Raw genomic sequence first — 27,578 nt, 5'->3', positions numbered from 1 at the left:
ACGATAAAGATAACATGGAAAAAGGGTAGAAATGGGAAACGCGGAATCAAAAATCCGAAATCTGATACAGCGTTGCTTAAATCCTACACTTCTAAAGTGTTCCATTGCGCAATTGTAATTGAAACATATCGCTTGACGCAATAACCGGAACATTGCGTTCGAAAAAAGAAACTGGCTGGCTGCTTCCAGTTTTTTTTGGTTGCGTACTTCCTTGGTGAACACAATGTTGCGATAAGATTGAATGAAAGTTCTGGATAAAAGTTCTGGGGCTTCTGTTTCCACGAAAAACTTTACATAGACATGTAAAAAACAGTACCAGATTTGTTTTCCTCATCTGACCACGAAATTCAATTGCACTGGCCACGAAGTTCAGCTGAACTGACCGAAAAACTCAACTGCACTGACCACAACATTCAACTGCACTGACAACAAAATTCAATTGCACTGACCACGAAATTTCATTGCACTGACCACGAAAGTCAACTGCACTGACCAAAAAACTCAACTGCACTGACAACAAAATTCAGCTGCACTGGCCACGAAATTCAACTGCACTGACCACAAAATTCAATTGCACTGACCACGACATTCCATTGCACTGACCAAAAAACTCAACTGTACTGACAACAAAATTCAGCTGCAATGGCCACAAAATTCAACTGCACTGACAACAAAATTTAATTGCACTGACCACGAAATTTCATTGCACTGACTAAAATCTTAAACGGGCATTGAGCCTATTGCCCAATGCAAATATCTATAAAATTACTTATCACAAGATTGGAAAAAAACATATACTTTTAATTCAATGCTACATTTTTCTTTCCTTATAGAGATATGTGTTTAAGTTTCACCAAACCGGCCTAAAATTCGATTCCGCAATCAAAATTCATGATAATTTGGATATAATTGTTCATCATAATTGAGAAGGGAAAGAGAATCGCTTTGCCCCCCGGTTCGGTGTCTCGTTTTCGTTTTCAAAATTGAATTCCAGTTTGTCAGAATCATCATATTCATCGGAACGAGGGGAACGCACAAGTGAAGAGGTTGGGAAGGCAACGAAGAAGTGGAGACGAGACACAACCCAAGACGAAACGGCGCAGTGAAGCAGAGAAAGTCGAAATGTGGTGGGAGGTGTAGAGCCGGTTGGAAACGCCGAACAAGGAGACAGAGAGAGCGATCGGCATATTCGTTGTGTGATCGCGACTTCTGTTTGAGGGCTGTCAACATATACACGTTCATTGCATATTCCTCCCACTGACGCTGTTTTCTTTTCATCCGAATATCTGGATTCCTTTCCCGCCAAAACCAATGACAATTACTCGTATTCTCACATGCCTACTTATTTGTTTATTTATTCGGATACCGGCAGGTATGGTTTTGAAGCATTTTATCCATGTTTGTTAACGTAGGTGGATGGCAATTGGAGGTACAAAATGTATTGTTAATGTTTTCTTGGCAGTTCTTACAAGACTCCTGGAGTTGCCAACTGCGGCGCCGAAGCTATGATATCCAGAAAATGAGCTATAGTAAATTGTGGTTGAAGAATTGAACAGTGCCCGCAAGAATCAGTTCCAAATTTTGATTTCTTCAAGTAAATTTTCCAAATTTTGGGATGGCAATAGTTTTAAGCCGCTTTCTGTTTTTTTTTAATGTGGCAACTTCCATGAAACATTTTAGATGTTATCTCATTGTCGTGTTGCCATATTTTTCCAACAAAAAACAACACATTGTAAATCTGATCAAGATAAGTTTGTTTCTTGTTCTAACGTAATTGTTAGCATGTGATACGTTTTTTTTGTTGCAAACGTATTTTCGGATTGATAAGTTTTCAGTAAAATAATGAGAGTAACATGATTATTTTTCACTCTCAAACTATTTCAAAATTAAATCATAAAACCTCTCGAGCAGCTAGTAAAACAAAACACACCTATCCGCAAAAATTTAAACTATTAGCTCAATTTTTACCAAATTGTTGTTTATCAATACTGAATTGTTTCGAATAATTTTTCGCTTAAAATTTCGTATCTATTTCGATCTGTTTGGTAACATTTTGGGATTAAAAAAATTGGAGCATGCCCGAGACCCCAAAACTTTGGAAGCTGTTGACAATTTTGCACTATTAGACTTATTTAATCACGCACATAGTTACTGAGACATGCAAATCAAATCAATCCATTCCTTGAGGTCTTTAGATTGTTTTAACTAATTAGAAATGTGTAAAACCTTGTTCTGTCCTCACAATTTAAAATAATCGTATTTTATTATTAGGATAACACAAAACGTAGTGGATACAAAAGGGCCACTGGGCAACCGCTAAGGAACCATTGGGACTAGAACGTCTCTTATTCACAATATCCTCCTACAGAGGGTCAAATTATAGATAAGAGAAACACTTTGTATACAGATTGATAAGTTAGGACCACACAACAAACCTGTAACAGTTGGCATATTGAGAGATAAGCAGCATTTTTGCCAAAAACGACACATCGAATTGTGTTATATACTCTACAATGGTCTACAGTTCAATCAGCAAAAAATGAAAATATCATCAAAATATTTTCTTGAGAGTTTACAAACCATCAACCTCGGTAAAAACACTCATATAATTTAGAAGTAGTCGAAAAATGTTACGTACTAGATTCTCCAGGATATCTCATTTTGTGAGAATCAAACATTAAAAATAAACATTCGCGTACAACTTATTCCTCATCAATCAAACCATTTTTTCAATCACCCATAAGCCGTTATGCAATCAGTTATGTTACACACACAACTACTTATCAATTGTAACAGTCTTATCTCTAATCACATTACATTATATTCCAGCGGGTACGAAAACAACACAATTAATATTCAAGAGATTCACAGAAGAGACATGTCAGAATGATCCGTGTTTGAATGGAGGGACTTGTACACCTGGAAAACTGTCATGTACATGTGCAACTGGATGGATGGGAAGATATTGTCACAGTAAGTTGATCTTATCAATCAGATAACAAGGGAAAGCTTAGACAAACATGTGATTTGTTTTTATCGGTTTTTTACTAGTTACTACTTGTTTCGATCTAGAAAATGACATAAAATTAATAGACATCTAACTTATAGGAAAAACAGTAGTTTGGTTTGAAATTCAAAAAAAAGTTTAATCGGAAAGTGGAAACAAAAATCTAAAGGTAACATTTTTTGAAAAATCAAAGTAAAAGTTCGAAGCGAAACTAAATTTATAACCTTGAACGTCTTGAAACGCCAGAACTATTGCACAAAATATCGCACAAATGAAATCATCGCACATTTTTACAGGAAAGTGTCGTAACATCTACAAGAGTTGCGATCGATGGGCCGTGGAAGACAAATGCCACACAATTCTCACTCAAACCAACTTCTTTGACGTCAACTGTGCTATATCCTGCAAAATGTGCTCTCCTGACCCAAACTACGTAGCCCCTGAAATTCCACTTGCACCAGCTCTCGAGCCAATGCAATTTTTCTTGGGAAAATGGCATTCACGAGCTTCGAAAGGCTTGAGATTCCCCACTGATTTGTACGATACTGAGTATGAGGAGATAATTGATATTGCTCCAGCAAATGTTCCAATGTTCGGACCACCATCCTTGAATTTCACGTGAGTTTTTATGCAACATCACTTAAAAATTTAGAAAAGCTGTAGTATTAACAATATGCCATAGGATTTATTCAAATATTTTTTAGTTTTTAAGCTTATAATATGTTTTAAAAGGTTATTCTGTTAAAAAATCAAAAGCGTCGATCCACTTCAAAAAGAGGCTAGGTCCCAGGCGTCCCCAAGCCAAACCTGTCCCCGAGTTTTGGAAGGATGACATGATGGACGCTGAGTGTAAGTTGTGGACCAGGGGTGTGCAGCAAATCTCAAAATTTGCCGAACTCGGCCAACGAAAAATTCTCAAATTTTTCGCACACACCTGATGTCTATTGTTATGTATTGTTATTGTACAAGAAGAGTTTATTGAGCAAATGAAGCGATCTATATATGTAACTTGGTACATACATCGCAACCTACTTTTTTTTTCGTTTTGCTCTGCGTCGCCCCTTCTTTTTGTGTGTAATTCTAGTCCCAGCCGGAAGGACTGTAGCTTGCAACGTGCCAAGTTACAAATATAGATTGCACTATAGAATGCCCAAATGTCTTGCCACTAAGCGGTATAAAGATGTTTATCTATATTGCAATCTATATATGTAACTTGGCACATATGTAGCAACCTACAGTTTTTCCGCTTTGCTCTGCCGCCCAACGGCAAGGCATTGACACACAAAAAGAGGGAGGGGCACAGAGAAAATCAGAAAGACTGTAGGTCACCAATATACTCAGTTCGGCAAATTTGGCAAATTTGCCGTGCTACATATGTGCCAAGTTACATACTCCGAGAAATTTGATGTGTTTGGAGAACCAAAACTACTGACACACATCTGGTTTCTGAATAAGTTGTGTGTCTGCTTAAATTTCAAAATCACTCAATTTTGTGTCATTTTACAAAATTTTTGGGCAAAGAATCAATGGTTTTGGTCAAAATAGTATTGTCCAATTTTTGATGTGTGCAACAAGTTTCGAAGTTTGCCGAGCTCGGCAAATTCGGCAAATTTACTTTTTTGAAATTTGCCGTGCTCGTCAAATTCGGCAAATTTGCCAAGCTCGGCAAACGGCAAATTCGGCAAACTTGCCGCACACCCCTGTTGTGGACGCCTTGGACCAAGTCTATTCTATTAGTTGCCTGACCGTGTTAATAGGCCTATTGCAAGGTGTGCATGACAAGTTTTTTGTTGTAAAAAATTTATACACCTAAAATTCATTTTCGATAGAAAAAAGTGCATGGCAAATTATTTTTAGGGTAAGGTTTAAGACAGGGATGGGCGGCATATGTTGTTCGGCAAAATATTTTGTCGACAAATTTGGAAAATCGGCAATTTACCGGATTGCCGATTTGCCAATTTGCCGATTTGCTAGAAATTTTCAATTCTGGAAATTTGCCGATTTGCTGATTTGCTGGAAAGGTCAATTCCGGAAATTTGTCGATTTGCCGGAAAAAAACTAACTAAAAAAACGAAACAAAAAACACTAATCTTTTTCTATAAGCAGCAGCTCAGTTTGTAATCGCACTTTTCAAATAAAATATCCATTACTTACTTAATAATCATCATGTTTCACCAACTCAATTTTCAGAAGCACATCTTGGTTTGGAGATGATACACGTGTTGTGCACGGTTTTATCACTCTCAAGCCAAACTCCTTTCCACCAGAGGTCGCCATCCTCAGTACTAGTAATGAAGGTGGGTCATTTTGTTCGGAAAGCATATGATTTGGTTTTTGTGTGTGTTATAAAACTGTAAAAGAACCCACAGAACAGGGTGAAAATTCGTTAAAAGATATAATTCTGTGAATTTGTAAAAAGTCGTTTGCTACGATTTCAGTTTTTTATTTACTTATTTTAAAGTCCCAACTGCTGTGAGTCCGGTTTTCCATTTCTTCATTAAATAACTGACATTGATTTTAACTTTCAAACTTCAGGACTCAACATGATCGAACTAGGCACTTTGAAGCATCACGTGCTCACATTGAATGTATCTTACATGCAAGTGCACCCAACAATGGATAGCAAAGTTCTTCCATTAGGAGCAACACGACGATTAAGAAGAGTTGGCAGTTTGTTGGAAATGACTGTTGCCAAGTTGTTTAGTGAGAATAAAGTAAGTTGAAAATTTAGTTGTAGATTATTGCAAACCAGACGTTTTCATTTGAAAATTTGGTTCTAATTTTTTGAAATCCATTTTAACTGAAATGGATAAAAATATTTCTATAAGAATTTTTTCGGCTTAAACATGATGTTTGCCTAAGCCAACAAATCTCGGAAAATTAAAAAATTTTACCTCGTTTTTTACCATTCGACAAATTATCTTACTTGATAAAATGTTCATCTTGAAAAGTAACCATTTTTCAACAATATTGCATGGTTCCGTGTTGAAATTTACAAACAATTATCTAACGTATGCACATTTTCGGCAGTTCTGTTTTTTGGTTCTCGCCGTTTCGCAATTGTCGGCAATCATGGAATTTTACAAATTGTCGGTTTTCAGAAATTTCGAAAATGGGCTATTTCGGAAATCGCTATTTTTTAAAAAGACCGGCAATTTCGGTAATTGTCAGATTTTAGAAAACATAGCAATTGGCAATTTGCCACAAACTGAAAAGAAGTGACATATGGTGCCACCCATTTATAGCTTTTGATAGTTACTAGACACGTAGGTAGGCTCACCACACCACGCTCGCCTTATCAAACTATGTGTATTGCGGCCGACGATGCACGGAAGCGCGCGCCACTATACACTCAAAATAAAAAAACTGCGTGGCGTGTACTGCAGAAAACCTAATATTTAGGCCCCACCTTTTTACCGTCCACTCACGGGGACAAAGCAAAATTCGGGACCCCAACGGAGATAGCTCGCCGCGCCCACAGCGAGTTAAACGCAGCGGCGCGCGGAACCCGTGAGATGTCGGCGGCCTGATATTGGTTGGGGCCCCGAATTTCGCCTTTTCCCCGTGAGTGGACGGTAAAAAGGCGGGGCCTAAATATTAGGTTTTCTGCAGTACACGCCACGCAGTTTTTATTTTGAGTGTAACTGCGTGCAAGAGTAAAGTGTGAGGGCGGCGGGCGCAAGCTGCGTCCTAGTGGAAGACTTACTCCCAAACCTTCATATTTCAGGTGTCACAGTTCAAGAAAATGTTCAAGAAAATTGCGGATTATGCATTCTAATATAGAATTATTTAATAATTACCATTTTGTCATTTTTCATTTGTATTTATTTTCCATCAACTTTCATTCTAATAGAATGCTCAGCTAGTGAAATTTCAAAATACTGTATTTTTCTATTACTTTTGCAACTCTTATCTGTCAGTTAACAACTTTTGTTAGAACCAAAGGCATTTTGCTCCAACTATATTTGTTTGACTTTGACTTGTATGTACAAAATAAGAATAAAAACTTGAATTGGCTGCCAAAGTTACGCGTTTTTTCTTGAATATATGAGAAAATTGGTGGGAGAGAAGAGGCAAAAGCCGTCGGATGATGACGGCATTTTACCATAAGCCATCGAGGAGGGAGGCTGATCAACAGCTATCTTGCATCGTCATGTCATCTTTTCTTCATGCGTTTTCTTCTCCAATAGCATTCAATGTCCAGTTATCGCCTTGTTCTGTTGTCCTCGGAAACCTCCAATTCTCGTTTCTCATCTTTTTTCACTGTTAAAAATTAGCTTCACTCTTGATTAGTTAACTCGGTTTGATAGATTTTGTTTCCTTTTTTGAATTTATACCAAAGATGCCGACACTTGGTTTTTTATTCAACTTTTCCTTATATGTTATTAATGTTTAAATGATAATTATTGAGCCTCTAGGTCAACATTTTTATTCATGAAAACATTTTCCTGATTGTTCAACATACAGTTATGGCTGTTATTAGGGACGCTCTTGTCCCCCGCAACTTTTGGGAGCTGGTTCCGGGGTTCCACTTGATCTGAAACAAGAGCGCCAGAGTTGGCAATAATTAATATTTGGACGCTTGGTCGTAAAAGCTTCACTTAAACTATTTGTAGTAATCCTAAATAATAACTTTGAGTGTTTCAATATAAAACATACTTCCGTTTTGAAATTGCGCCAGTTATCCAAACGTATGCGACAACTTGTTTAATTATGATTTCATGAAAATCAGACACGTCAGTTCTAAAAATTTTACAGCGTCGTACATTTTTTTTTTGAAAATTCAATTCATAAATGCACGGAAATGGTCAAAATTTACCATAAAAATATAATACCAAATTTCACTTTTTCGCTAACCGACGATGCACCAAGTAGAATAATGTGAATATACTCTCTTTATGAAAGTCCCGGTATTTGTATATTATCGACACGAAAATTGAAATTTAATAATGTTTATTTTAATTTCTCCATTTAAGTTAAACGTGATATGCATTTTATCTCTTTAGGCTTAGGAATGGTTATTTCCTAGTAAGCCGAAAATACCCAATAGTCCCTATAAAACTTTTTTGGAAACGTTTCAAAAAAAACTAAAAGATACGGATTTTTAAAAATTCACCTCCTAGGCTACAAATTATTCACATTTCCTGTGTATGAAAATTTGCCAATTGTTAGAAATCTTATCGCAAGATCTTGTTGTTTCGTAATCATTGATATCGATCTGATTTGGATAAAGCTAATCGAGATTTTTTTGTCTTATTTCCATTCATCCTATGAAAAACAAATGACCTACCTGATCAATTGTTTTTTTTTCGTAGAGAACAATTAATTTTGAGGCAAATTTTTTATTGATTTTCTAATTTTGCCAATTTTTCACTTTTTCGTTTTTTGTTGTTTTTTGGGTTTTTAGTTATTTGAAAACGATTTTCTGATTTTTTAACATTTTAATTACGAAACAAGTTTCAAAAAATGTAACATTTACGGATAAAATTCCCAAAATAAAAGTGTGCGTGAATTTTTTTTTCGAAATTTTCAAGAGTCGATATAAAGCCGTACACTCAACTTGTAATTGAGTTACATTACCCAAACTTGTACCGCATTAGACTATTCAAACAATTTCTTTTACAAATCCATTCGGAGAGAAAAAAGAAGAGTTCTTATGTCATGAGTCGGTTTATTTAGATACAAGTGGCGTTTCGTGAGATGTTATTTTTTGTAGTGAGAGCAGTGTTTGTAGATCCATTTTATTTACCGTTTGACCCCCACCGGCCGCCCCGTTTTTGGATTTGATTTTCACATTTTTATTAGTTTTACATTTATTTATTTGTTTATTTATTCAATTGTAACAAGCATTTTATTATTAGATTATATGAGATTCTTGATCATGTGTCTGGGGTCTAGATTGGTATTTACATAAATAGGCATTGGTACACACAAATCGAAACATTTGCCGAAAAGTCAACCATTCGTGACACAGCTTGCTTGTGTGAAAGCGAGATTTTTAAGGATTGACTTTTTTGGTTGTTTTTATTCGGAAAATATTTTAATGCACTTCTCACAAAATGCAAATTAAGTTTTATTTCCAGATCATAAAAATTAGACTAGCACTGACCAACTTATGCCACATTAAAAAGTTATATTGACCACAATATGCACTATTTATGAGCCGCACTAACCAAAGTTTGCCTTATTACAAAGTTACACTGATCATGTTTGCTGCTCTAAAAATTCTCTGATAACCACACTGATCAAAATGCACACATTAAGCAGTTTCCATATACATGTGAGTTTTGCACTGACCAGAATGTGAAGAACTTGATGGCAGCACTGACAAAAATTTGCAGTATTATAAAGTCACACTGACCATAATTTGCGGCTCACTGGCCACATTTTGCGCCATAAAACCGTTTTTGCACCTGAATTGGCCTCCTTTGATAGTGCAACAAAAATTACAAAAAATGAACAAAAAAAAACACTGACCATAATTTGCGGCTAAAGAACTTGTTTCATCTGATGCTCCAACTCACCGAACTTCACAAATCAAGCAGTTGCACTTTTCACTTACTAAATGTACAATACTTGAAGTTCATTGTTAACATTTTTACAGAAACAATTAAAAACTTAACTTTCAATTCCAAACGTTTTTGGTCAATGGATTAATTTTTAAACGAAATTCAATACCTATACCTTTTATTACATGTACCTATTTCCAATGTTTTTTTTTCACCCTCGCTGATATATCATATCTATCACAATAGAAGTTCAATCAAACGATAAAAAGGCTCTCGAGTAGAAATTCGTGCCTTTTTCGTGTGACCATATCCACTCGACTGATCCACTTAAATCGGCTCGTTTGTCGCCTTACGCCCGCCTGCGAAAAAGGGCCGCGTTAATAGTTTATTTTCCACTGACCGATTCGGCTTTCGATTAACTTTGATTTCGATTTTTTTGACAGAAATAAGCTATACTTCTTGTTGAAAAATTGGAATGTCTTTTTTACATATTTGTCCGATACTTATTTGTTTTCTAAGTTGATTATAGGCATAAGTGTAATAAAAATTGCACGCTATTCCACTTTTAGCATAGTACATTGACATACTCAAAAACCTTTTATCTTTGGGAAGTAAGAATTGATAAAGAGAAGTTTGACATATTTTGTCAGTTAATAGTTTTACACCATACTAGAACTTTAAAAAATAATTGCTAAACTTATAAAATCATGGTTATCCGTGCCAGCTGAAAATTGCCAAAAACTTTAAAAATGTATGCTTAAAAACATTTTATGTAAGCTTTTACTCCGGCTCCAACATCTCAAAAATGGAAAAGTTTGCAAAAATCAATGTATTATTTTTCAAAAAGTAATATGCAAATTAATTGCACAATTTTTAAACTTACTTTAATTTTTTTATTAGTGCTCTTTGTAAGTAAATTTTTAAGTTTGAACACCTGACTAACGAAGATATCAATGTGATTCCCCTTTTGCTACTCTCTTCTTCTCCACTTCAACTCATATCAACTTTGTTCGAAAATTTGTCGCCGATTGTTGACTTCATGACTCTTCCCCCGACACATACTACAGTTCATCTTTCACAATAAACAATGCTCTCGTAACGTTATTCACAAGATTAACAGAAAAGCCGTAATGTTCAAGACCTGTGAAAGTATATGTTTGCGTACCGGTATAAAGGTTATGCATAGCCACAGTCATCCCCCCTCTCTCCTCCAGCAGCCGCCCATTCTCCAGGCCGCCTCTTATTCTCATAATAAAACATACAAAATTCTAGTTTGCCACTAACCTGTTCGCACTTGTCAACGGTTCAAAAGTCTCTCATCGTCACATCCAACGCTTTTTTTCAGAAGGTCTATGTGCCATGAGTCAGCTCGCTTCGGCACATTCTCAAAATACGATTGTTAGCAAAATACTTCAGGTAGATCGTTTTCAGCGGTGGAGAAATTTTACAACTTTTCAGGTGGCCCTAGGATTATTCGTTACAACTTCAGATTTACCGCCTTTATCTCCGAACCATGAACAGCTATCCTACGATTGCTCTTTTCATTCAGATTGCCGGTATATCAAATTTCGCCACTCTAACTCTAACAAAGTTAACTTCAATCAATTTCAGATGGATGTCATTAGGAAATAATGTAGATCGGTGGAGAGTTGCAAAAGGCGAGCCAGATAGTTTACTATGGTTAGCTGCCACTGGGACCATGCAGATACCAAGTAAGATGGTTTTAAAATTTTTTGAAGTTTTTTATATAGCTATTTATTTATGAATTGTAAATGTCTCAAAAATGAAACAACGAAAATGGTAGAGAAGTACAGATTTGTGAATGGATATCTATGTCTATGCGGTAACAAACTATATTGTGACTGCAATAACCAAACATTCAAAATACCTAACCAAATTGTTGAATTAATTTTAGTTCCTGTCCCAAACTATAACTGAATTTTCAGGAGAACCCTACGCGTTAATAGAATCCCGTGGCAATCCAGTAGATGCATTAGTCACCGACGCGATAAGATGTCAAATGGGATACGCCGAACTATCATTCACTTATTGGGTAATAGGAAACGCTGATATAGAAATATGTCTCACTGATTTGGAAGGTGGAAAGTTCAATTGTACAGGAGTGTTAAACTCGTCAATTATGCCAGGCAAAGTTTCATTGAAGATACCAGAACTTCAAAAGCCGTTTAGGGTAGGTATATTGGATTTACTCGCATTTTTTTAGTACAGAAAAAAACAGAGTCATCATATTTTTGTGTGATGTTTTTATACCGCGGAAAATTTTTAACTGATACTACATAAAAAAATTCTAGGCCCAAATAGTTTATGTATTGGGGTTCGGAAAAATCAAAAAAAAATTAAAAATTTTCTCATTGTGCTAAATTAGTTTTATTGAAAGAAGGCGGTCTGTGAAATGTTTAAAAAATATCACCACTTATGAAAATCACTATGTTTTCCTTAAAAATCCCAAATTGATGAGAACAAAAATATGTCAACGATTATTCTGAAAAAAAACCCCCAACATTCTGGACCTCGCGATTATCGTACACACCTGATAAACGAAGGCTATTTTTATTGTTATTCTACATTGATTTTGTGGTTGGCATTGTTTCTAAGACTAAGCAGATAAAAAATAAAATACTTTGTATGAAGTACTTTTTTCTAGATAATGATCCAACCAAGTTCTGATCCGGGAGTCGTTGTGTTGGATGACATTCGATATGACGCCTCAATCTGTCATCCTGATACGTCCCCTGAAACCAATTCTGTGAGAGGTCGTCCGGATTTTATGGTAAGCTTACAGCTGTCCAGTTCTCTATTCAAATTGCAACACCACAGACAACTTCACCGCCAAAACGAATTCGCCCATGGACAGTAAAACAAACAAAAAAACCAAAACCAACGGAAGTAGTGCCCGTAAAAGAAATTGAGGAAGAAACAACAACTACGACAACTACAACAACGACAACGCAACTGCCAACGACTACCACAACTGAGGAAATTACGACAACAATGCCATCGGGACCAACAACGGAAGTCCCTTTTGATTTGCTTATTGTTGGAAACAGGACACGACCCCTGAATGATAGGAGATCTGGAGAAATAGTCGATGATTCGACTCAACTTTTGTGTGACTTCAATAATGAATTTGCATGTCGGTGGGGTCCTGAAGCTGGACGTTGGGCAATTATTGACAGCGGTGGGTACTTTTATTTTGGCAAACGTTTGTTTGAGTACATGAACTTTTAAAATGTCTCTAGTTGTGATTTTTTTGAGCAAACTTGATAAACTTTGAAACAAGATTGTTAGATTTCAATTTCAAAAAGCTGGAAATGACCGTTTGCCAAAACATATGAACAGAGACAGACAAGTGGTACGGTAACAAGGTATACACTACCTAGTTTGAAATATTAGTTGTGTTTTTACAAGTTTAACATTTGTTGTGATAATTCCCAGAAAGTTAAATTTGTTTTAATAACCTTTAAGTATCGATATCTATTTTTCTAGGTGCAATACCATCTCTGGAAGATTCCATCGCAGATCCTCTGCTTCTTCCAACATTTCCAGCTGGTTTAGTGCTTCAAGGAACCGCAATGTTGTCAAGTGATCCAATTCAATGTCAGACTGGAAACGCTAAAGTTCTGTTTCGATATTGGTCCAATGGGGACATCCTTCTACAAGTTTGTGCATTGGGACACGGTAGACACACAACTTGTTTGATGAACACGTATTTTTAAAATTTTTAAGGAGACAATAATGATATAATTCACTGTGTAGAGCAATCCAGGTCTGCAAGGCACGAGAGGAATACACTTGCCGTTTTTGAACTCAATAAGGACATTACTGGAACTTTTACGGTTAGTTTTTACTCTTAGCTGCAACTTCAAGTTTGTTTTCAGCTAAACATAGTACCCCAATGGGAAAGTGGTTTAAAAAATCGATTCCTGGTAATAGACGAGATAGCTTACATTGGTCAATGCGACAAGAGCAAGTTAGAGCCAACTTCTCAAGCTCCATTGATCCTCGGACGAACAACTCAACCGAAAGAGGTAACAATTGCTGGCACCAAACGGAGAATTCAAACGACACCGACGCCAACAACCACAACAACACAAGTTCCAGAAATTGAAGAGGAAGAAGTTGTGGAAGAGGAAGAGACAACGACTACAAGAAGATGGCCAACAACTACTACAAGTGGTTATACAAAGAAAAGGTTTGTGAATTTGAAGAAACTCGAATTGACTGTATCTATAATTACTGCAATTCACTCTTTCGAACTTTTCATAAAATACATGTTGAGCAAAAAAGGAAAACTTTTTTAAAAGTTATACGGTCTTTACAGAAACTCATAACTTTTATGTTGCGACTCTAAAGCGAGTCTTTGAGTAAAATGTATAACTTAGGTCAGATCACTGTTAGAGTACAGTAGGATTATTTTTTCACGGTATTTATCTTTGACCTACCTGGTGAAATACTTTATTACTCCCCTTTCTTCGACAAAAAAGACAACAACAACAATAAAAAAACGAGGGACTTTTCCACTGTACCAGCTAGATCACCTGTTGTTAGGCTGTCCCATTACTGTTTGATCTACAAAAAATGCGGGAATTTTTTGCACAAAAAATGTGACTTTAGCACGTTCTTAACAATGCAAAATCAACTGAAAATTCTGCGCCTGATACCGCATTTTTTTGAAGATATACGTAGATCAAACCGAAATAAGACACTCTGACACCACGTGCTGGATGAAAAATAATTTTCGTGAAAATTTTAAAAGTGTATTATTTTTCCTGATGACAGTGTTAAGAATGTTAAGAAAAGCAGTAAAAGCAGGAGAGCTTCTGAACAATAAAGCACCATACACACAGAGGAGCTACACAGGGCAAGTGGGAAGATTCTAGGTCACCAGCAGACAGACCACATAGAGCAAACTATAGATAAACATATTTGTGTGGTACATGGACTCCCAATAATTATTGCTCAAGTCGGCAGATGCTAGAACTAAAGCAATTGCCGGTTTTTCAATCTGCGTACCTTTCCAGTGTCATAGCCCCCACGTCATTTTATTTTTATTTCACCTTATAATTTCAGACGAATATTCACAACATTTGCACCTGTGTTCCCTGAAGAAGTTTACACGCAAACTTCAAAACCGAGGTAGAGTGAGGATTATTTTTGTCGTTAAAAAAATTGGTCATTTCAGAAAATCCACCTGGACTACTACACCGGAGCCAAAACAGGATGACTATTGTGATATTTTAAATTGCAGTTTTGATGGTACATCTGAATCTCATATCAATAATAAAGCCTTAAACATTTTAAGATACGGCATGCAACTATCTCAACCATGGTCTCACAAAAAAGCCATGGACATTGAGAAACCGAGGGTACGGGTATCCATTAACCGGAACTACTGATATCCGGGCAACTCAAACAAATGGACAGTTTGTTTCTGCTATATTGGATGCTGAAGACATTGCCATTTTGGAGTCACCAAAGTTCAACGCAACCAGAAGTCTCAACGTGCTACTCTTCCAGTATTTCAGACCATCTCAGATGACAACGATTCGATTATGTTTAGGTATCAATTTTTTAACAGCTTTGAGTTTACAGATCAGTGTTTTTTAGGGTCAAGGTACACGAATCCAATGCGAACAGTGTCTTCATTCGTTCAATGCCCGTCGATTCTGAGATCTGTTACTTCAAAAAATGCATATCGATGGAACACGGTGCATATTCAGTTGCCACCAGGAACTACGCATGTGAGTTTTAGGAGATAGACTTAGTTTTCAGCATTTATCAATAAGCTTATGAAATTTTTTGCCAAACTCCTAAAACAAAGTTATAGTGATGAATTTTCTTTACAACAAAATTTTTGGGTAAGACTTAATGCTTTGTTTTTTGAAATATATTTCATCGGAAAATATTACCAAATTCCCTAGGAAAAAAAGTAGTTATTTCATTTATTCCTATTTTCAATGGTAATTTAATTGCAATGTCTGGCTTAGAAAACTACCATTGCTATAGAAATAAGGTCACTGTGATTTTTTGTAATGGTTTAAATTTTTGGGGTATGGTTACAACATAAGTACCAAAGAAACCTTCTGGCCCATATTAATAGTGGGCACTGGTTGCTGCTAGCAATCTACAGTGTATCTTTCCAAAATTAAAAACTATTTGGAGTAGTATTATAGGTCCCATTTAGCCTGAACTTACTTGGGAATGGTTTTTCCATTTTCTTCTTCGTAGGAAGCAAACTTGCATTTGAAAAATTCATTCTTCGTAGAACTTCAGTTTAATTTCAAAGAAGCTAATGTTTCAATCTAAAATGTCTAAATTCATAGCGTGAAATTTTATTATTATTACATCCAAATTTGTAGTTCTACTTGGTGGCTCACAGCAGTGAAAAATCCGAAAGTAGAGCAGCAATTGCCATTGATAATATGAGAGTCGCAATTTGTGATACACGAGGCTTTGCACCGGACTATATCGATGAAACCACAGATTTTCAAAGTGTTCTACAACTTTAAATGATTCATTTTATCTAATTTTATTATGTTTACCTTGTTTTTTTTTCTGTCTTCAAAATGTTCTCAAAACTGTTGCTTTACAATTCTCAATTTTAATTTATTGATCAATAACCACTTTTTCATGTATCAAATATTTATTTACAAAAGCCTTTCAGTTCCAAGTATTATTGTGAGAAATATGTACTTATTGAGTGCAAATTGTCATATGTCGAATCAATCATGTCAAGTAAGAGAAAATAATAATAAATCGTGACTTTTCTTTTGGTTAATTAAACATTGATGAATATGGGTTAATTAGGATTTTTGAAAAAATGATGTAAAAGATTATTACAAAAAAGATAGAAAGCTTCAAAGCTTGAAAAATTTGTAAGATTTTTTGAGAAAAAAGTGAGCACTACGGTACACTTGAGATATCAGATTATTTTTTACTTTTTTTTATATACTTCATGACAGAGAACTTGACTTTCAGCTTACACATTATCGATTGATCATATTTGAAAAAAAACACTAAGTGCCCAAAATTGATTAAATTCGGAGAAAATTTGCAATATGATTTTCTACCCAAGTTTTAGTGTACAGCAAGAAAAACAATTAGAACGCATCGAATCGATCCAGCGGCACATCATCCTCATACGGCCTGGTATTTGTCGGTGCAGTTCCATTGCTAGTTGCCGCTTCCAATGGCTCTTTTTTACCGCAACAAAGGGAGAACAATGAGCAAATAGAGCACTGTAAACAGTAAGGTATTGGATGTTTTGCATGTGAACTTTTTTTCTCTAGTATGAAGTTTGCGGACGTATTGGAAATTTGATATCTGATCGGGATACATTTTGGCCTTGTACTATCAACATGCAGCGACCAAAAAGGTCGGAGAGATGAAAGTGCAGAAATAATAGTTTTTGGTTGGGTACAATGGGATCAGTAGGCCAAAAACGGAATACGAAGCTTTTTTGGAAAAAACATCTTTTAGACCAGAGGAGGATCTAAAAATAAGGTAGCAGTGTTGAAATATGGGAAATTGCTAGTAAAACTGTGTTGTTTGTTTATGAAAATTTTGGTCAGTGCTTCTATATTTTTTGTCAGTACGTTAAAAATTTTGGACTGTTTTACTATATTTTTGGTCAGTGCTTCTGAAATGTTGGTCAGTGATTCTAAAATTTTGGTCAGTGCTTCTGAAATTTTGTTCAGCGACTGTGACATTTTGAGTACAACTTTAGAAAGCACAGTCATTGATTTCAAAATTCTAGTCCGCGCTAATAGCATAAGATGAAAGTGCAGAAACAAGAGTTTCTTCTTGGGTGAAAAACCCCTATAACATACCTTCTTCTTTCCGTGCATATAGTCAATGTATTTCACCCATCCACAGTTGAGTGTTATGCAGACAAATCCTAAGAACGCGCAACAGAACAGAATAACAATAGTACCTATTGTTATTGACAGCGTTCTCCAACTCATTTCTCTCTGAAAATGTTATCTATATAGTTTTCATATAGCTGTTATTACCTGGAAAAATATTAACGAAGTGACAAGTCCCGCGTGTGCAATTTGAAACAAGACAACCAAAATCAATATGGTTGTATTGAAAATTGCAGTATCTAGCACTTCACACCGAATTGTGAATATGAAGAAAACTCCACTACCAAACCAAAAGCAAATTATGACCAGATAAACGATTGTGGATATCCGAATGACTTCCAGCCAGTCAAATTCAATGTCCTGAAAGGCGCTTTGACACTTCAAAATTCAGTTTCCTCTCTCAAAACTCACTCCAATTATCACTGTTGTCATTGGTACTTGTTCAATCCCGAACGATGCGTTTTCCATGAAAATGTCTGGAACACCGGATGAATCCAGAAGAAGATTAACAGTCTCCACATCGGCACTATCATTGTACTGCAATTTTTAAATAAAGCATTTACTATGAGATAAGTATTACTTTTGTTTTAATATCACTACAACTTTTCCCATTAATCAAAAAAATGCGGTTTTTCGGAAATTGCTTTTCCAGTTGGGAGCGTGATGTAGTAAGTGCAATCAAACAAAATCTCATGCAATTTTGGTTATTCAAATTAGTTTTTTAAGAATTCAGTCACCTGATGTTAATGGTTTTTGATTTGACTTACCAAGTACGGAATTTCCAGAAAATCCAATTTTCTCGACACAGTTGAAACCAGTGAATTGGCGCCTTCACTCATCGGCAAAGGAATCTTGTTGATGTTATGATTGATTGGTTCCAAAATTGTAGAATTCTCATTCCAATGGGTATACTCATAGCCTCCAACGTGGTAAAAAAAGAATAAAGATATACTTGCACTTATGATGAGAATCACTGTTTGTATGAAAAGACTGATAAGACCTGTGGTTTTGGGCTTTATGAAAAATGTTGGTGACAGCGAGTTCAGTGCTCTTCGCTGTGGATCCTGACCTCCATTTTGAGGGTTTTCTAGGTAGGCGTGATTCAAATGAGCCATGACGATGTAAAAATAAAAAACAAAAACCAGAGCAAATTTCAAACTAGTTTGCTTGTTGAGAGCGAACCGGAAAGAATAAGGGTAAGCGAAGACAACAATCTCGCTGGCGGCGGCGGCACACGGTTGTCATGGAGATTGAGCTGCGGTTGAGCAATAATAAAAAGGGAAGGAGAGCTGAATAAAATACGTGTGATTCTAACTTTGCCGCTCATTAGCTAAACGAATTGTGAGTTGTCGTGAAGACTTATGATGAATGTGTGATGGAAGAAGGAGAAACGAAAAATTAGTCATCCTCAACATTATCCAACTTTAATACAGCCTCACCTCACTTAAATTAACATACTACCTTATATGAATAGAATAAAACCAAAAATTTAACTGGGTCTGCGGCTTCTAAATAAGGATTAAAAATCTAAAGACATTCAGTATGAGAGTGGAATGTTGCCATTGTTAAAAACAGAATATAAGTTATCTCTATTCTATATCATCTGTATCTATACGTCTATACGTCAATTATATTGATGACTAAAAAGTTCACCTGAATCTGAACTGAAAAAATTTCAGATGACAATTTCAGCGGTTCAAAATTGTGTTTCGTCGCTAAAATTTTTGTGAGGAACTAGTCGAAACATAAACTTTTGAATAACATTCCAAGTTCTGAACATAGCCAGACTTATTTTCCTTGCCAGAAAAACTTTAATTTGAAAATGTTTCTGCAAGCGTTCACTTGAAGAAAAGATTATTCATGTCGACTATACTCTATTTGAAAAAAAAATGTTCAGAATTGAGTATCTGAAGAAAAAACCCATGGATAGATATTCTGAGTGAAACTAGCTTTTTTCTTATTCAAACTGTTTTTGAGAATCAAATATTTATAGTCATTGGTTCACAAAATAAATACATCATACAAAAACTAAAAACTACAATATAAAATGTATTGAATGACATTTTCACCCGACTTCACACAATTAAGCGATTCGATAGTTGGCGCAGATAGTTACTGCCACCAAGATTGAGCACATGTTGGACGGAATTTGGTTGGGAGAAGAAACAAAAAGGTATACAATTTTTACAAAATAGGTTAAGAAGCTGCGTTAGAACATGCGAAGTGCAAGACTGGTGCCGCCGTTTTTCCAATCGTTATCCTGAAATAAAATTATTGAACAGTTGTTTTTCACAATTTGAGCAAAATTTTGAAAATCAGATGCTAACCGTTTTGACATGACATTGTTTGAGCCTGATTTTTTTGGGCATACGAAATGCCTACCTACATGCCTACACAATCCATGCTTTCTCGTGAAGCTGCCCATATATTCTCCGGAAGAAAGGCATTACACGAGTGCTTTATAGTTAATCAGAAAAAAGTGGGCATAGGCTGCCAATTGTTTTAGTCTGAACAAAAGGTTCAGATATGTTGGCTGAATTAACAGATTCTAATTTTGCGAAAATCCGCTGTGAAAGTATGAACGACAATATTTACAATTCTACATTTCAAGCATTTTTATCAGACTCACGTGGCTCTTTTAAAAACCCCGTTTTTACTAATCAACTGTTTTTTTTTCAAAAACATTTATTTAAAAAAAAAAAACTTACAGCATCTTTAGTTACTTCAGCTCTGCAAATTGGGCATGTTGACTTCTGATCCAGCCAGGTCTCGATACAAAACTTGCAGAATACGTGTGTGCATTCTAGCTTGATTGGCTGTAACAAATCTCCATGGCACACCGCGCATGGCTGTTCCTCGTGATCCACGGATTTTGTTCCTACTGAGCTGTCCTGAAAGAATAAAGTATAAGTTTGGACAGCACGTAAGAAACAAATACCGTTAACAAGTTTCCGACTGATTTCTTCACTGAAAGTGAGTATCGATAGACTTCTCCGACCTGGAACAAATGTTATTAGGGAAAACTGATTTTTTATGCTGATTTGTTATGGCAAACCTTAAGAGAGAAGTAAGAGATGGAGAAAAAGTAGATCATAACTCCGGAACCAGGATTCGAAAACAAGAAGTGCCGGAGCCATGGTCCAAAGGGAAGAGCACATCGGTATAGCTAAAATTACTTTATATATATTTAAATCCCGCTATCTTCAAATACCTGAGAGCAGTATTCCAGCAATTGTAGGACCTTTCTCTTGAATGATGTTGTTACATAAGTGTCCGGAACTATTACAATCTGAAAATGATATTAAGGTTGAGAATTCACATAAAAAATCTTACTAATGACTTTGGCAGAATAGTAATCAGCTTGAAAAAGGTGTCCGTCATCACAACTCCGTATAGCGTTGATGACATTGAAAGTTCTTTGTACTCGCCGCTCATGAAGTACTGAAAAAATCTTTCTGTTTAATGTTGAAACATGCATTCATTTTTATTTTAACATATAATTTAGTCATTGTATAATACTTATTAATTTCAAGAGCATACTTATGTAGTTGGATTAGGAATCCATTTGTTGTGGTCAGTGCAATAATTAATTTTTCTCAACCCTTAAATATTTTGGACAAGGTATCTATTTCATTTAGGAGCATCACTTATGTATTCTTGAAATTCCACTGTTTTTAGGACATGACTTTTTTCATGACATCCAATTGTCATTACGAATGAACTATTTTTGTGCATCAATATTTAAAAAAATAACCAACCGAAATATTTAATCCAAATGTGTTCGAAAACTCAAAGTCATCCAGTGAATAATTGCGCAAGTAAACAACTGTGACAATAGTGTATCCAAAAAAGTATACAACTTGAAAGATTTTGTTCGCAATTCCTGAAACTAGATTGTTATCAGTCAAAATTATTCCCGGCAACCTACCTCCAGCCATCATTTTCTGAACAATGACATCAGCTTGAACAAAGATAAGATATACAACGATGAATTGAAATATCTCATACAAATGGTCAAACACGAAATTTGCAGCGAAAAGCGCCAAGAAGGGAAATATGCTCTTTGTAATGCTCACAACCGTCTGTCCTTCCCGTGTATTGTCTAAGCTGTTTCGGAAGTGTTGAAGGTTTTCACGAATGTTCCTTTGGGAGCCAAGCACTGAAATATAATAGATCACTTTGTTTTTTTTTTCCAACACGCTTAGAAACCTTGCACATTTAAAAAAAAATTTGTATCAATTCCAAGAAACAACTAACATTGATCTCTTTCATTTCCATCAGCATCCGTTGCCTCGTGATTCTCATCAAAACTTGACATGGAAACTCGATCATTCGGAAAACTTGCGGACGTCGATTGATTTTGATATTCCGTATTTGAACCCTAAATTGGTAGATAATTCAATCACTGTTTAAACTATAAAGTTCAAAAAAATTTCACAATAACAAACCCCAAAAAACGATTGAATCCCATCGTGCATTGATGAAGGAATTTGCGGAAAATGAGCGGAAAGCGATGATCGACTTCTGGACAAATTGTCACGTATTTCATCATTATTCACTTGCTGCGGATCCATATTCACCCTGAAACAATGCGAATCCATTAGAAAACGCGAATGAAGAATTCGAAGCGGCCGAGGAAAGGGCCGATATACAGGCAGAGAAGGAGAGGACAGAGAGACACTACGTGAGTGTGTCCCCGCGTTTGTGCGACGGAGCGAACTTGCTTGTCTCTTGCAACAAACAACGAGAGACACAGATATCATCTCGGAAAGGACAATGGGGAGAGGAAAAGTGAAAAGAGAAAATGAAGGAAGCACAAAGAAATGCGAACTATTAATGAAACAATTTACATTTTTAGAAACACAAAGACGTAAATCTGTAAAACTGAACTGGAAAAGATTCAGATCAGTTCAAATTATTTCAATCAAACACAATAGATGTACCAACAAAAAGTTAAAACTGAATTTTCCTATTCCTTAAAACAATTTCAAAACATTGTTGAATAATTATAGTTTTTACTAAAAGTTGAAGAAAGTTGAAAGTTGAAGAGTTGAATAAATATATATTTGCATTTCTGGAAAAAAGTGTTATGTTAAACAAATATCTTAATGCTGAAATAAAATGCAAACTATATAATTTAGTTTGAGCAAAGTCAGCTGTCAAGAGAAGCACGAGTACATTTCAGAAGAAATGTGCAATTTGGTTAGTGGTAAATTTTTCAAAGTTGAAATGTTTTTGGAAAATGGAGCAGCTTAATATTCATCAACCCAAGCCAGACGGTGTTTTGCGAAACAAATCGAACAATAAAAATTCGCGTAAGACACATCACTTTCACGTCACGTCACTTTTAAAACTCTCCTCATTTGCTCGCATGTAGGTCTAGCAAAAATGAAAGAAAAGAAAAATAGCGAGAAAAAATAGAATGATGGGAGGTCCCCCGACTTGCAACACACTACATGCATATGTGCACTTTTGCGAAAAAGGATGACTCACTAAATTCCATACGGAAAGTGAAATGTATAGTTTGTGAAAATTAGGTATCAAGAAAAACATTGATGCAGAACTGTCAATTTCGATAGTTGCTAAAATTTCCTGGATTTTAAAAACCTAACTATAGTTAAGAAATTACTAAATTCCACCAGATTTGTTCAGTATTCATTGAGAATTAAAAAAAAGGTTCCTATCGTTCTGTTTATCACATTCGGAGCTTAAAAAGTCAATATTTCACAACAAAATAGTACACGTCTTAACTCTTTTCAGGTATATATTTCTGAAAATTCTAATTTCAGAAAATTCGGTAACCGTTTTTCAAAATTTTCATCAATTGCCGCGCACCTGATTAATGCTGATGAAAATGATTTTTGTTGGACGTATCAATTTTTAGGTTATATGTATTCACAACTATGAAAGTAAAATTTGTTTTATTGGATTGACACACACTCATATAAAAATTGATATTTATTGTCCGAAGGAACAACAAAAAATTAGACAAAGAGGAATCCACAAACAATATAAGCCACAACAAACAGTGAAGCGCTAGATGAACTGCCACCTGGACCATCGACATTTGGATCGTATCCTGAAAGTATCACTATACTTATTACTGATTTTATGACGTGGTGATAAGTTACAAAACTGAATACCGGTCACTCTAGTTTCCGAAAACTTTGCCGAATAAAAGAGAAATCTCCACTCACTAATAAATTGCCGAACATTTTCCTTAACAAAAGCACGAGCCGCTAGCAAAGATCCCGGCTCTCCATCATATGATGGGTACATGTCTCCACAATGCGCAGTTCCGTTGATAAGGTATGGAAGAAGAGATTGGCTTTTGATGGTCCCATAAGTACCCAAAGCGTGCCATGGGTCGAGAGAGCCATTTGGAAGAACGACATTCGTAGCCTGAAAAATCGATTTTTACCTGCGTGTAATTTCGAAAATTCCAATTTATTTTAAACTAGATCTGTTTATCGTATATCCTCTATTAGTAAGGCATGCAAAACTAATTTTCGGACACCTAATTTTGATGCAAAACTAATGGAGGTGCAAAACTAATTTTCAAACAGGTTTTTTCTCATGTTTTCCATTAAATTATGACATAATATCATCAATTTCAATGACAACTTATTAACCAAAATAGACGAGTTTTACGACTGATACGCAAAAATTGTCCGAGTTGTACTCATATTTTGTCAATTTTGACTTGTTATACCAAGTCTGTAAGAGTTTTCCTAATTAGACTTTAGAACGACTTTCTAATGCAACTTTTGAATTCCTAAAAATAGGGAAAAATTAAGGGGTGCAAAACTATTAGAGGTGCAAAACTAATTTTCGGTTAGTGATTTTAGATGCAAAACTAATGGAGGTGCAAAACTAATAGAGGTGCCTAACTAATAGAGGAAATATGGTATCTGGAATGATGCAACTCGGCCGGTTTTACAACTTTGGAAATCAGTTGGAATTTAGAGATTCGCAAAAACCTCAATCGATAGCCAATTTCATTACCTGCGTCGGAGACAAAGCTTATGGGTGGGTATTTTTCCATTGATTTTTTGTACTTACATTATAAAAGTCAGCGCCTCCATAGTAGTTTTGCGATTTCTTGTTGCCTCCCATGATTTGACTCATTTTCATACTATCACCAAACATGTCTGTGCACATGTCGATGAATAAGCTGGAAAATTATTTTATGTTCATAAGTATTTTAGGAATAAATTTACTTCAATGGAACTCCTGTTCCGAATACATTATTTCCCTGATTTGTAGTCTGGAGGAATCCAATCTCGTTACAACACAACCACATCCATCCACGAGCGGCAGCTTAAATTTTTGACTTTATTTTGAAATAATCTAGAAGTTTCAACGTTATGCTAAGCTCCCCCTTTTTGATTTATATACTATCGAAAAATGTAATACCTCCATCTGGTCCCAAAACGTTCAAATCTCCGCTTCCCACTTGACTGATCACATCCCAATAACTGTTCGGCATGACAGTGAGATTTGCGCTTGCGGGCTCCATTTGGTTGAACCACAGGAACAAGTTTTCCACTCTCATCACCACATCTGTTTCAGTGGCATTAGTCATAATGTCGCACATTTTGCGGACGGTCTTATCAGAATGTGTGCTGTTGCTCTGAAAGTGTATAGTTAGAGTTGGGTTAATTATGGTTGTAAGCTGTTGATAAATTATACTATTGATCTATTCAATAAGCTGGAATGTATTGTTAAATCAGTTAGGTATGGTTTGGTAAGGTAGATCAAAACGAAAATTGTCTTACCTGTCCATCATAAGTGTACTGAGTCATTCCTTGATAAGTGTTGAAAATATTGCCAAAGAAGTTATTGATATCGAGTTTTGTTGTGTTTGCATCGAATGGAGGTTGAAGACTGAAAATTGGATGCATTTTTTTTTAATTTTGTTATTTTTTAAAGAAAAGTCAAACTTGACTAATTTTGTATCTCCAGAGCTTCCACAATCACATAGAAAACCTAAAGATCCCATTTCAAAAATTGAGCTATTAGTTGAGCACCAGTTTTTTAAAAACTGTTTTGAAAGCTTTTTTTTTAATTAACATACTTAAAATGATTATTCAATGAGTTTCTTCCTTCAGCTGTCAACGCCAGTTTTTGCATTTGAACAAATGCATCTTTAGTAGCCTGAGCACATTTTGGATCGGTTATTCTCAAATCGTCTTCAACAACCATTGCGTACTCTGGAACACTATATATAATTTACAAGTACTAAAAATCTATGTAGATTACCATAGAAATCAAGTTTCAAATTGACAGGAGCACTGCTAGCAACTGAACCCACTGTTAATTGCGGGTATTTTTGCCTGAACCATGCTGCAAGGGAGCCTGGATAACTACCACCAAATGTGACCCATCTTGGATTCTTGAACCCGTATTGTTGATTCATGAACTCTATGAAAAATGCCAAATCGGCGAGGGCTTGTTGAGTGGTTAAATAACGGAGAGAACTCGTTTGCATGTCTCTGAAAAAGAGCACAATTGTTCTTTAATTTTTTAAATGTAGAAAAATATTCCATTTCCCTGATACTTACTTCACATATCTGCTATTTTTTTGAGAAATAAATGCTATTTTTTTGTGAAATAAACACACTTTAATTAACAAGTTGCGCGAAAGATTTTAGGCAATTTTCCAAACCTTACATACTCATTTTTATTCAGAGACTGAACTTAAAAACTTCTCGTTAAAAAAATGCTGCACATACGGAATTGGCCAACTGTCTCCAAAGAATCTGTGCTCCAAATCAAAAACATCGGCTCCGAACTCTTTAGCCCATTGTAGGTACTGAACATTTGGGTTTGCTGCCCATTTTCCATTCTCTGGGCCTTCTCCTCCAATCATTAAGAAAATGATTGAGTTGTTTCTAGAGAATACTGGATTGTAAAAATATTTCTGTAAATTAAGGCAGTTTGAAAAAACTATTCTTTGAATTAATTACCTGATTCCATGTTTTCGTGTTGTATGGATCAAAATGATCCAGCTTCTGGGTGAAATTATGAACTTGCAAATTTGGGTAAGTCTCTTGAATGCTTGCCCCATCAGACGCTGTTAACCGGTCCAAATGGTGACTAGAATTCAAAAAAGAGATTAAATTAAATTTTCATCAAAAAATCTACTTACTTCAACAATGTTTTCCCATTTAGTCTTCCCAAGAAAAATGGAGGTAATTTTGCTTCAATCAGTAAAGGTAGTAGTAAAAGCAATAAATTCCGCAACATTCCTAAATAAAAAAGTTTAAGAATGATATACACCTATACTTTTGCCAAAAAGTGAAAAATGCACAGTTTATCAAGCGGGAATGATTACAAAATCACTATCGTTATCAATTATTTCTGTTTGACTAGTCGCAGATTCGTTTTCAGTCTTTCTAAAGTCATCATCTTGTAAGAAGGAATTGTTGAGAAAAGTAAGAAATTGGAAAACGAGACATTTATGAACAAAAAGGTAATCTGAAAGTTGGTTCCAGTTATTCACTCCGATCCGTGCATGTTTCAGTTTTTGCCGAACATTCCGTCATAAGTGCGGTTCCATGGAAGGCAGGCGCGGTTTCAGGCCTCCAACCTGCCAAGCTTTTGCCTCATTTCTGCATAATTACATGAAGTCAAAGGCTTGATGCTCATTCCACTTAGTGCGAACGGTGGTTCTTCCGCCGCGGCCGACACTTCTTGGGTTCCGCGCCACACTACACAGGAAGCACGGCTCGCGGCGCGAGGCATGCGGTTGTTGTGAAACGGGCGCTGCAGGCGTTTCGTCACCTACGTGAAAGCCCTAAATTGCGAACTTTTTTTTAGGCAAATTCATGATTGGTCAGTAAATACCGCCTAATTAAAATTACATGTATAAACCAGTGTCGATCATTATTTGATTAGTGCGAAGGTTCATTTGGTCAGTGCCAAACTTATCTATGCCAGTGCCAAAATTATTTGGGTCAGTGCGTGCTATTTTTTTTAGCAAAGTCAGAAATTATATGGTGATGTTTATGAGAAAATACAAATTCCGCTCCTGCTAATAAAATGACACTGTAATATCTATTGAATATTCATGATAATAATAAATTCTCCTACCACTGAGATCCCCAAAAATGTTTTATAGCTCATAAAATCCTTCTGCCGCCCATTTTTTAATTTCCGCATTCCCCAGGAGTT

At 35.7% G+C, this 27,578-nt stretch overlaps 5 protein-coding genes and 1 non-coding gene across 7 annotated transcripts; 2 read left to right on the top strand and 4 right to left on the bottom strand.

Annotated features, from left to right (window-relative positions):
• The first annotated feature begins 1,207 nt into the window (after positions 1–1,207).
• Positions 1,208–7,028, top strand: mab-7 (Protein male abnormal 7). Its single transcript, NM_075773.6, has 6 exons — positions 1,208–1,372; positions 2,830–2,973; positions 3,304–3,625; positions 5,198–5,304; positions 5,543–5,721; positions 6,735–7,028. The coding sequence occupies exons 1-6, from the start codon at positions 1,312–1,314 to the stop codon at positions 6,783–6,785; spliced, it is 864 nt and encodes a 287-aa protein (NP_508174.2). The 5' UTR covers positions 1,208–1,311; the 3' UTR covers positions 6,786–7,028.
• A 3,445-nt stretch (positions 7,029–10,473) lies between these two features.
• On the bottom strand, positions 10,474–10,623 carry ZC13.12. The gene has a single exon (NR_070368.1). It is a non-coding gene; the product is annotated as an Unclassified non-coding RNA ZC13.12 (non-coding RNA).
• Positions 10,624–10,861: 238 nt separating this feature from the next.
• mam-1 (MAM domain-containing protein) lies at positions 10,862–16,305 on the top strand. Its single transcript, NM_001368493.2, has 14 exons — positions 10,862–10,932; positions 10,975–11,072; positions 11,128–11,228; positions 11,463–11,707; positions 12,182–12,307; positions 12,355–12,715; positions 13,024–13,215; positions 13,264–13,373; positions 13,416–13,729; positions 14,608–14,673; positions 14,720–14,793; positions 14,840–15,097; positions 15,145–15,278; positions 15,897–16,305. The coding sequence occupies exons 1-14, from the start codon at positions 10,876–10,878 to the stop codon at positions 16,044–16,046; spliced, it is 2,286 nt and encodes a 761-aa protein (NP_001355389.1). The 5' UTR covers positions 10,862–10,875; the 3' UTR covers positions 16,047–16,305.
• Positions 16,162–18,589, bottom strand: ZC13.2 (uncharacterized protein). The gene is made up of 5 exons (NM_075771.7): positions 18,170–18,589; positions 17,814–17,939; positions 17,550–17,762; positions 17,367–17,507; positions 16,162–16,775 (listed from the first exon to the last, which is right to left on the bottom strand). The coding sequence occupies exons 1-5, from the start codon at positions 18,515–18,517 to the stop codon at positions 16,638–16,640; spliced, it is 966 nt and encodes a 321-aa protein (NP_508172.1). The 5' UTR covers positions 18,518–18,589; the 3' UTR covers positions 16,162–16,637.
• A 782-nt stretch (positions 18,590–19,371) lies between these two features.
• ZC13.1 (RING-type domain-containing protein) lies at positions 19,372–22,017 on the bottom strand. 2 transcript variants are annotated; one of them, NM_001029799.6, is made up of 10 exons: positions 21,851–22,017; positions 21,660–21,783; positions 21,331–21,561; positions 21,161–21,285; positions 20,736–20,843; positions 20,614–20,691; positions 20,458–20,568; positions 20,341–20,400; positions 20,111–20,293; positions 19,372–19,662 (listed from the first exon to the last, which is right to left on the bottom strand). In NM_001029799.6, the coding sequence occupies exons 1-10, from the start codon at positions 21,974–21,976 to the stop codon at positions 19,612–19,614; spliced, it is 1,197 nt and encodes a 398-aa protein (NP_001024970.1). In that variant the 5' UTR covers positions 21,977–22,017; the 3' UTR covers positions 19,372–19,611. The 2 variants fall into 2 exon arrangements, with proteins under 2 accessions (NP_001024970.1, NP_001360027.1); NM_001373216.1 differs by having other exon boundaries at positions 19,443–19,662; positions 20,111–20,400; positions 21,851–21,983.
• Positions 22,018–23,307: 1,290 nt separating this feature from the next.
• Positions 23,308–26,653, bottom strand: F56F10.1 (Putative serine protease F56F10.1). Its single transcript, NM_001307908.3, has 11 exons — positions 26,554–26,653; positions 26,372–26,501; positions 26,138–26,325; positions 25,665–25,897; positions 25,480–25,615; positions 25,181–25,289; positions 24,819–25,035; positions 24,623–24,722; positions 24,465–24,576; positions 23,600–23,804; positions 23,308–23,481 (listed from the first exon to the last, which is right to left on the bottom strand). The coding sequence occupies exons 1-11, from the start codon at positions 26,649–26,651 to the stop codon at positions 23,387–23,389; spliced, it is 1,623 nt and encodes a 540-aa protein (NP_001294837.1). The 5' UTR covers positions 26,652–26,653; the 3' UTR covers positions 23,308–23,386.
• Between the last annotated feature and the right edge of the window lie 925 nt (positions 26,654–27,578).

Source organism: Caenorhabditis elegans, chromosome X (assembly GCF_000002985.6).
Source record: "Caenorhabditis elegans chromosome X".
In the NCBI taxonomy this organism is placed as follows: Eukaryota; Metazoa; Nematoda; class Chromadorea; order Rhabditida; family Rhabditidae; genus Caenorhabditis; species Caenorhabditis elegans.
The sequence above is the reverse complement of the archived record's forward strand: the minus strand, read 5'-3'. Positions and strand labels throughout refer to the sequence as shown.

What these genes read in the sequence shown, in the direction of transcription:
- mab-7 (NM_075773.6), top strand. Translation starts at nt 1,312, where the DNA reads ATGACAATTACTCGTATTCTCACATGCCTACTTATTTGTTTATTTATT. An exon ending in CCACCATCCTTGAATTTCAC is followed by an intron (nt 3,626 to 5,197) that starts GTGAGTTTTTAT and finishes CTCAATTTTCAG; the next exon opens with AAGCACATCTTGGTTTGGAG. An exon ending in AGTTGTTTAGTGAGAATAAA is followed by an intron (nt 5,722 to 6,734) that starts GTAAGTTGAAAA and finishes TTCATATTTCAG; the next exon opens with GTGTCACAGTTCAAGAAAAT.
- mam-1 (NM_001368493.2), top strand. Translation starts at nt 10,876, where the DNA reads ATGAGTCAGCTCGCTTCGGCACATTCTCAAAATACGATTGTTAGCAAA. An exon ending in TGGGACCATGCAGATACCAA is followed by an intron (nt 11,229 to 11,462) that starts GTAAGATGGTTT and finishes CTGAATTTTCAG; the next exon opens with GAGAACCCTACGCGTTAATA. An exon ending in TTGGGCAATTATTGACAGCG is followed by an intron (nt 12,716 to 13,023) that starts GTGGGTACTTTT and finishes CTATTTTTCTAG; the next exon opens with GTGCAATACCATCTCTGGAA.
- ZC13.2 (NM_075771.7), bottom strand. Translation starts at nt 18,517, where the DNA reads ATGGCTCATTTGAATCACGCCTACCTAGAAAACCCTCAAAATGGAGGT. An exon ending in TGACAACAGTGATAATTGGA is followed by an intron (nt 17,763 to 17,813) that starts GTGAGTTTTGAG and finishes AGCGCCTTTCAG; the next exon opens with GACATTGAATTTGACTGGCT. An exon ending in CTTCGTTAATATTTTTCCAG is followed by an intron (nt 17,508 to 17,549) that starts GTAATAACAGCT and finishes TAACATTTTCAG; the next exon opens with AGAGAAATGAGTTGGAGAAC.
- ZC13.1 (NM_001029799.6), bottom strand. Translation starts at nt 21,976, where the DNA reads ATGGATCCGCAGCAAGTGAATAATGATGAAATACGTGACAATTTGTCC. An exon ending in TGCTGGAATACTGCTCTCAG is followed by an intron (nt 20,569 to 20,613) that starts GTATTTGAAGAT and finishes AAGTAATTTTAG; the next exon opens with CTATACCGATGTGCTCTTCC. An exon ending in CAGTCGGAAACTTGTTAACG is followed by an intron (nt 20,294 to 20,340) that starts GTATTTGTTTCT and finishes TTATTCTTTCAG; the next exon opens with GACAGCTCAGTAGGAACAAA.
- F56F10.1 (NM_001307908.3), bottom strand. Translation starts at nt 26,651, where the DNA reads ATGTTGCGGAATTTATTGCTTTTACTACTACCTTTACTGATTGAAGCA. An exon ending in GGAACAGGAGTTCCATTGAA is followed by an intron (nt 24,577 to 24,622) that starts GTAAATTTATTC and finishes ATAATTTTCCAG; the next exon opens with CTTATTCATCGACATGTGCA. An exon ending in GAGGCGCTGACTTTTATAAT is followed by an intron (nt 23,805 to 24,464) that starts GTAAGTACAAAA and finishes TCGATTTTTCAG; the next exon opens with GCTACGAATGTCGTTCTTCC.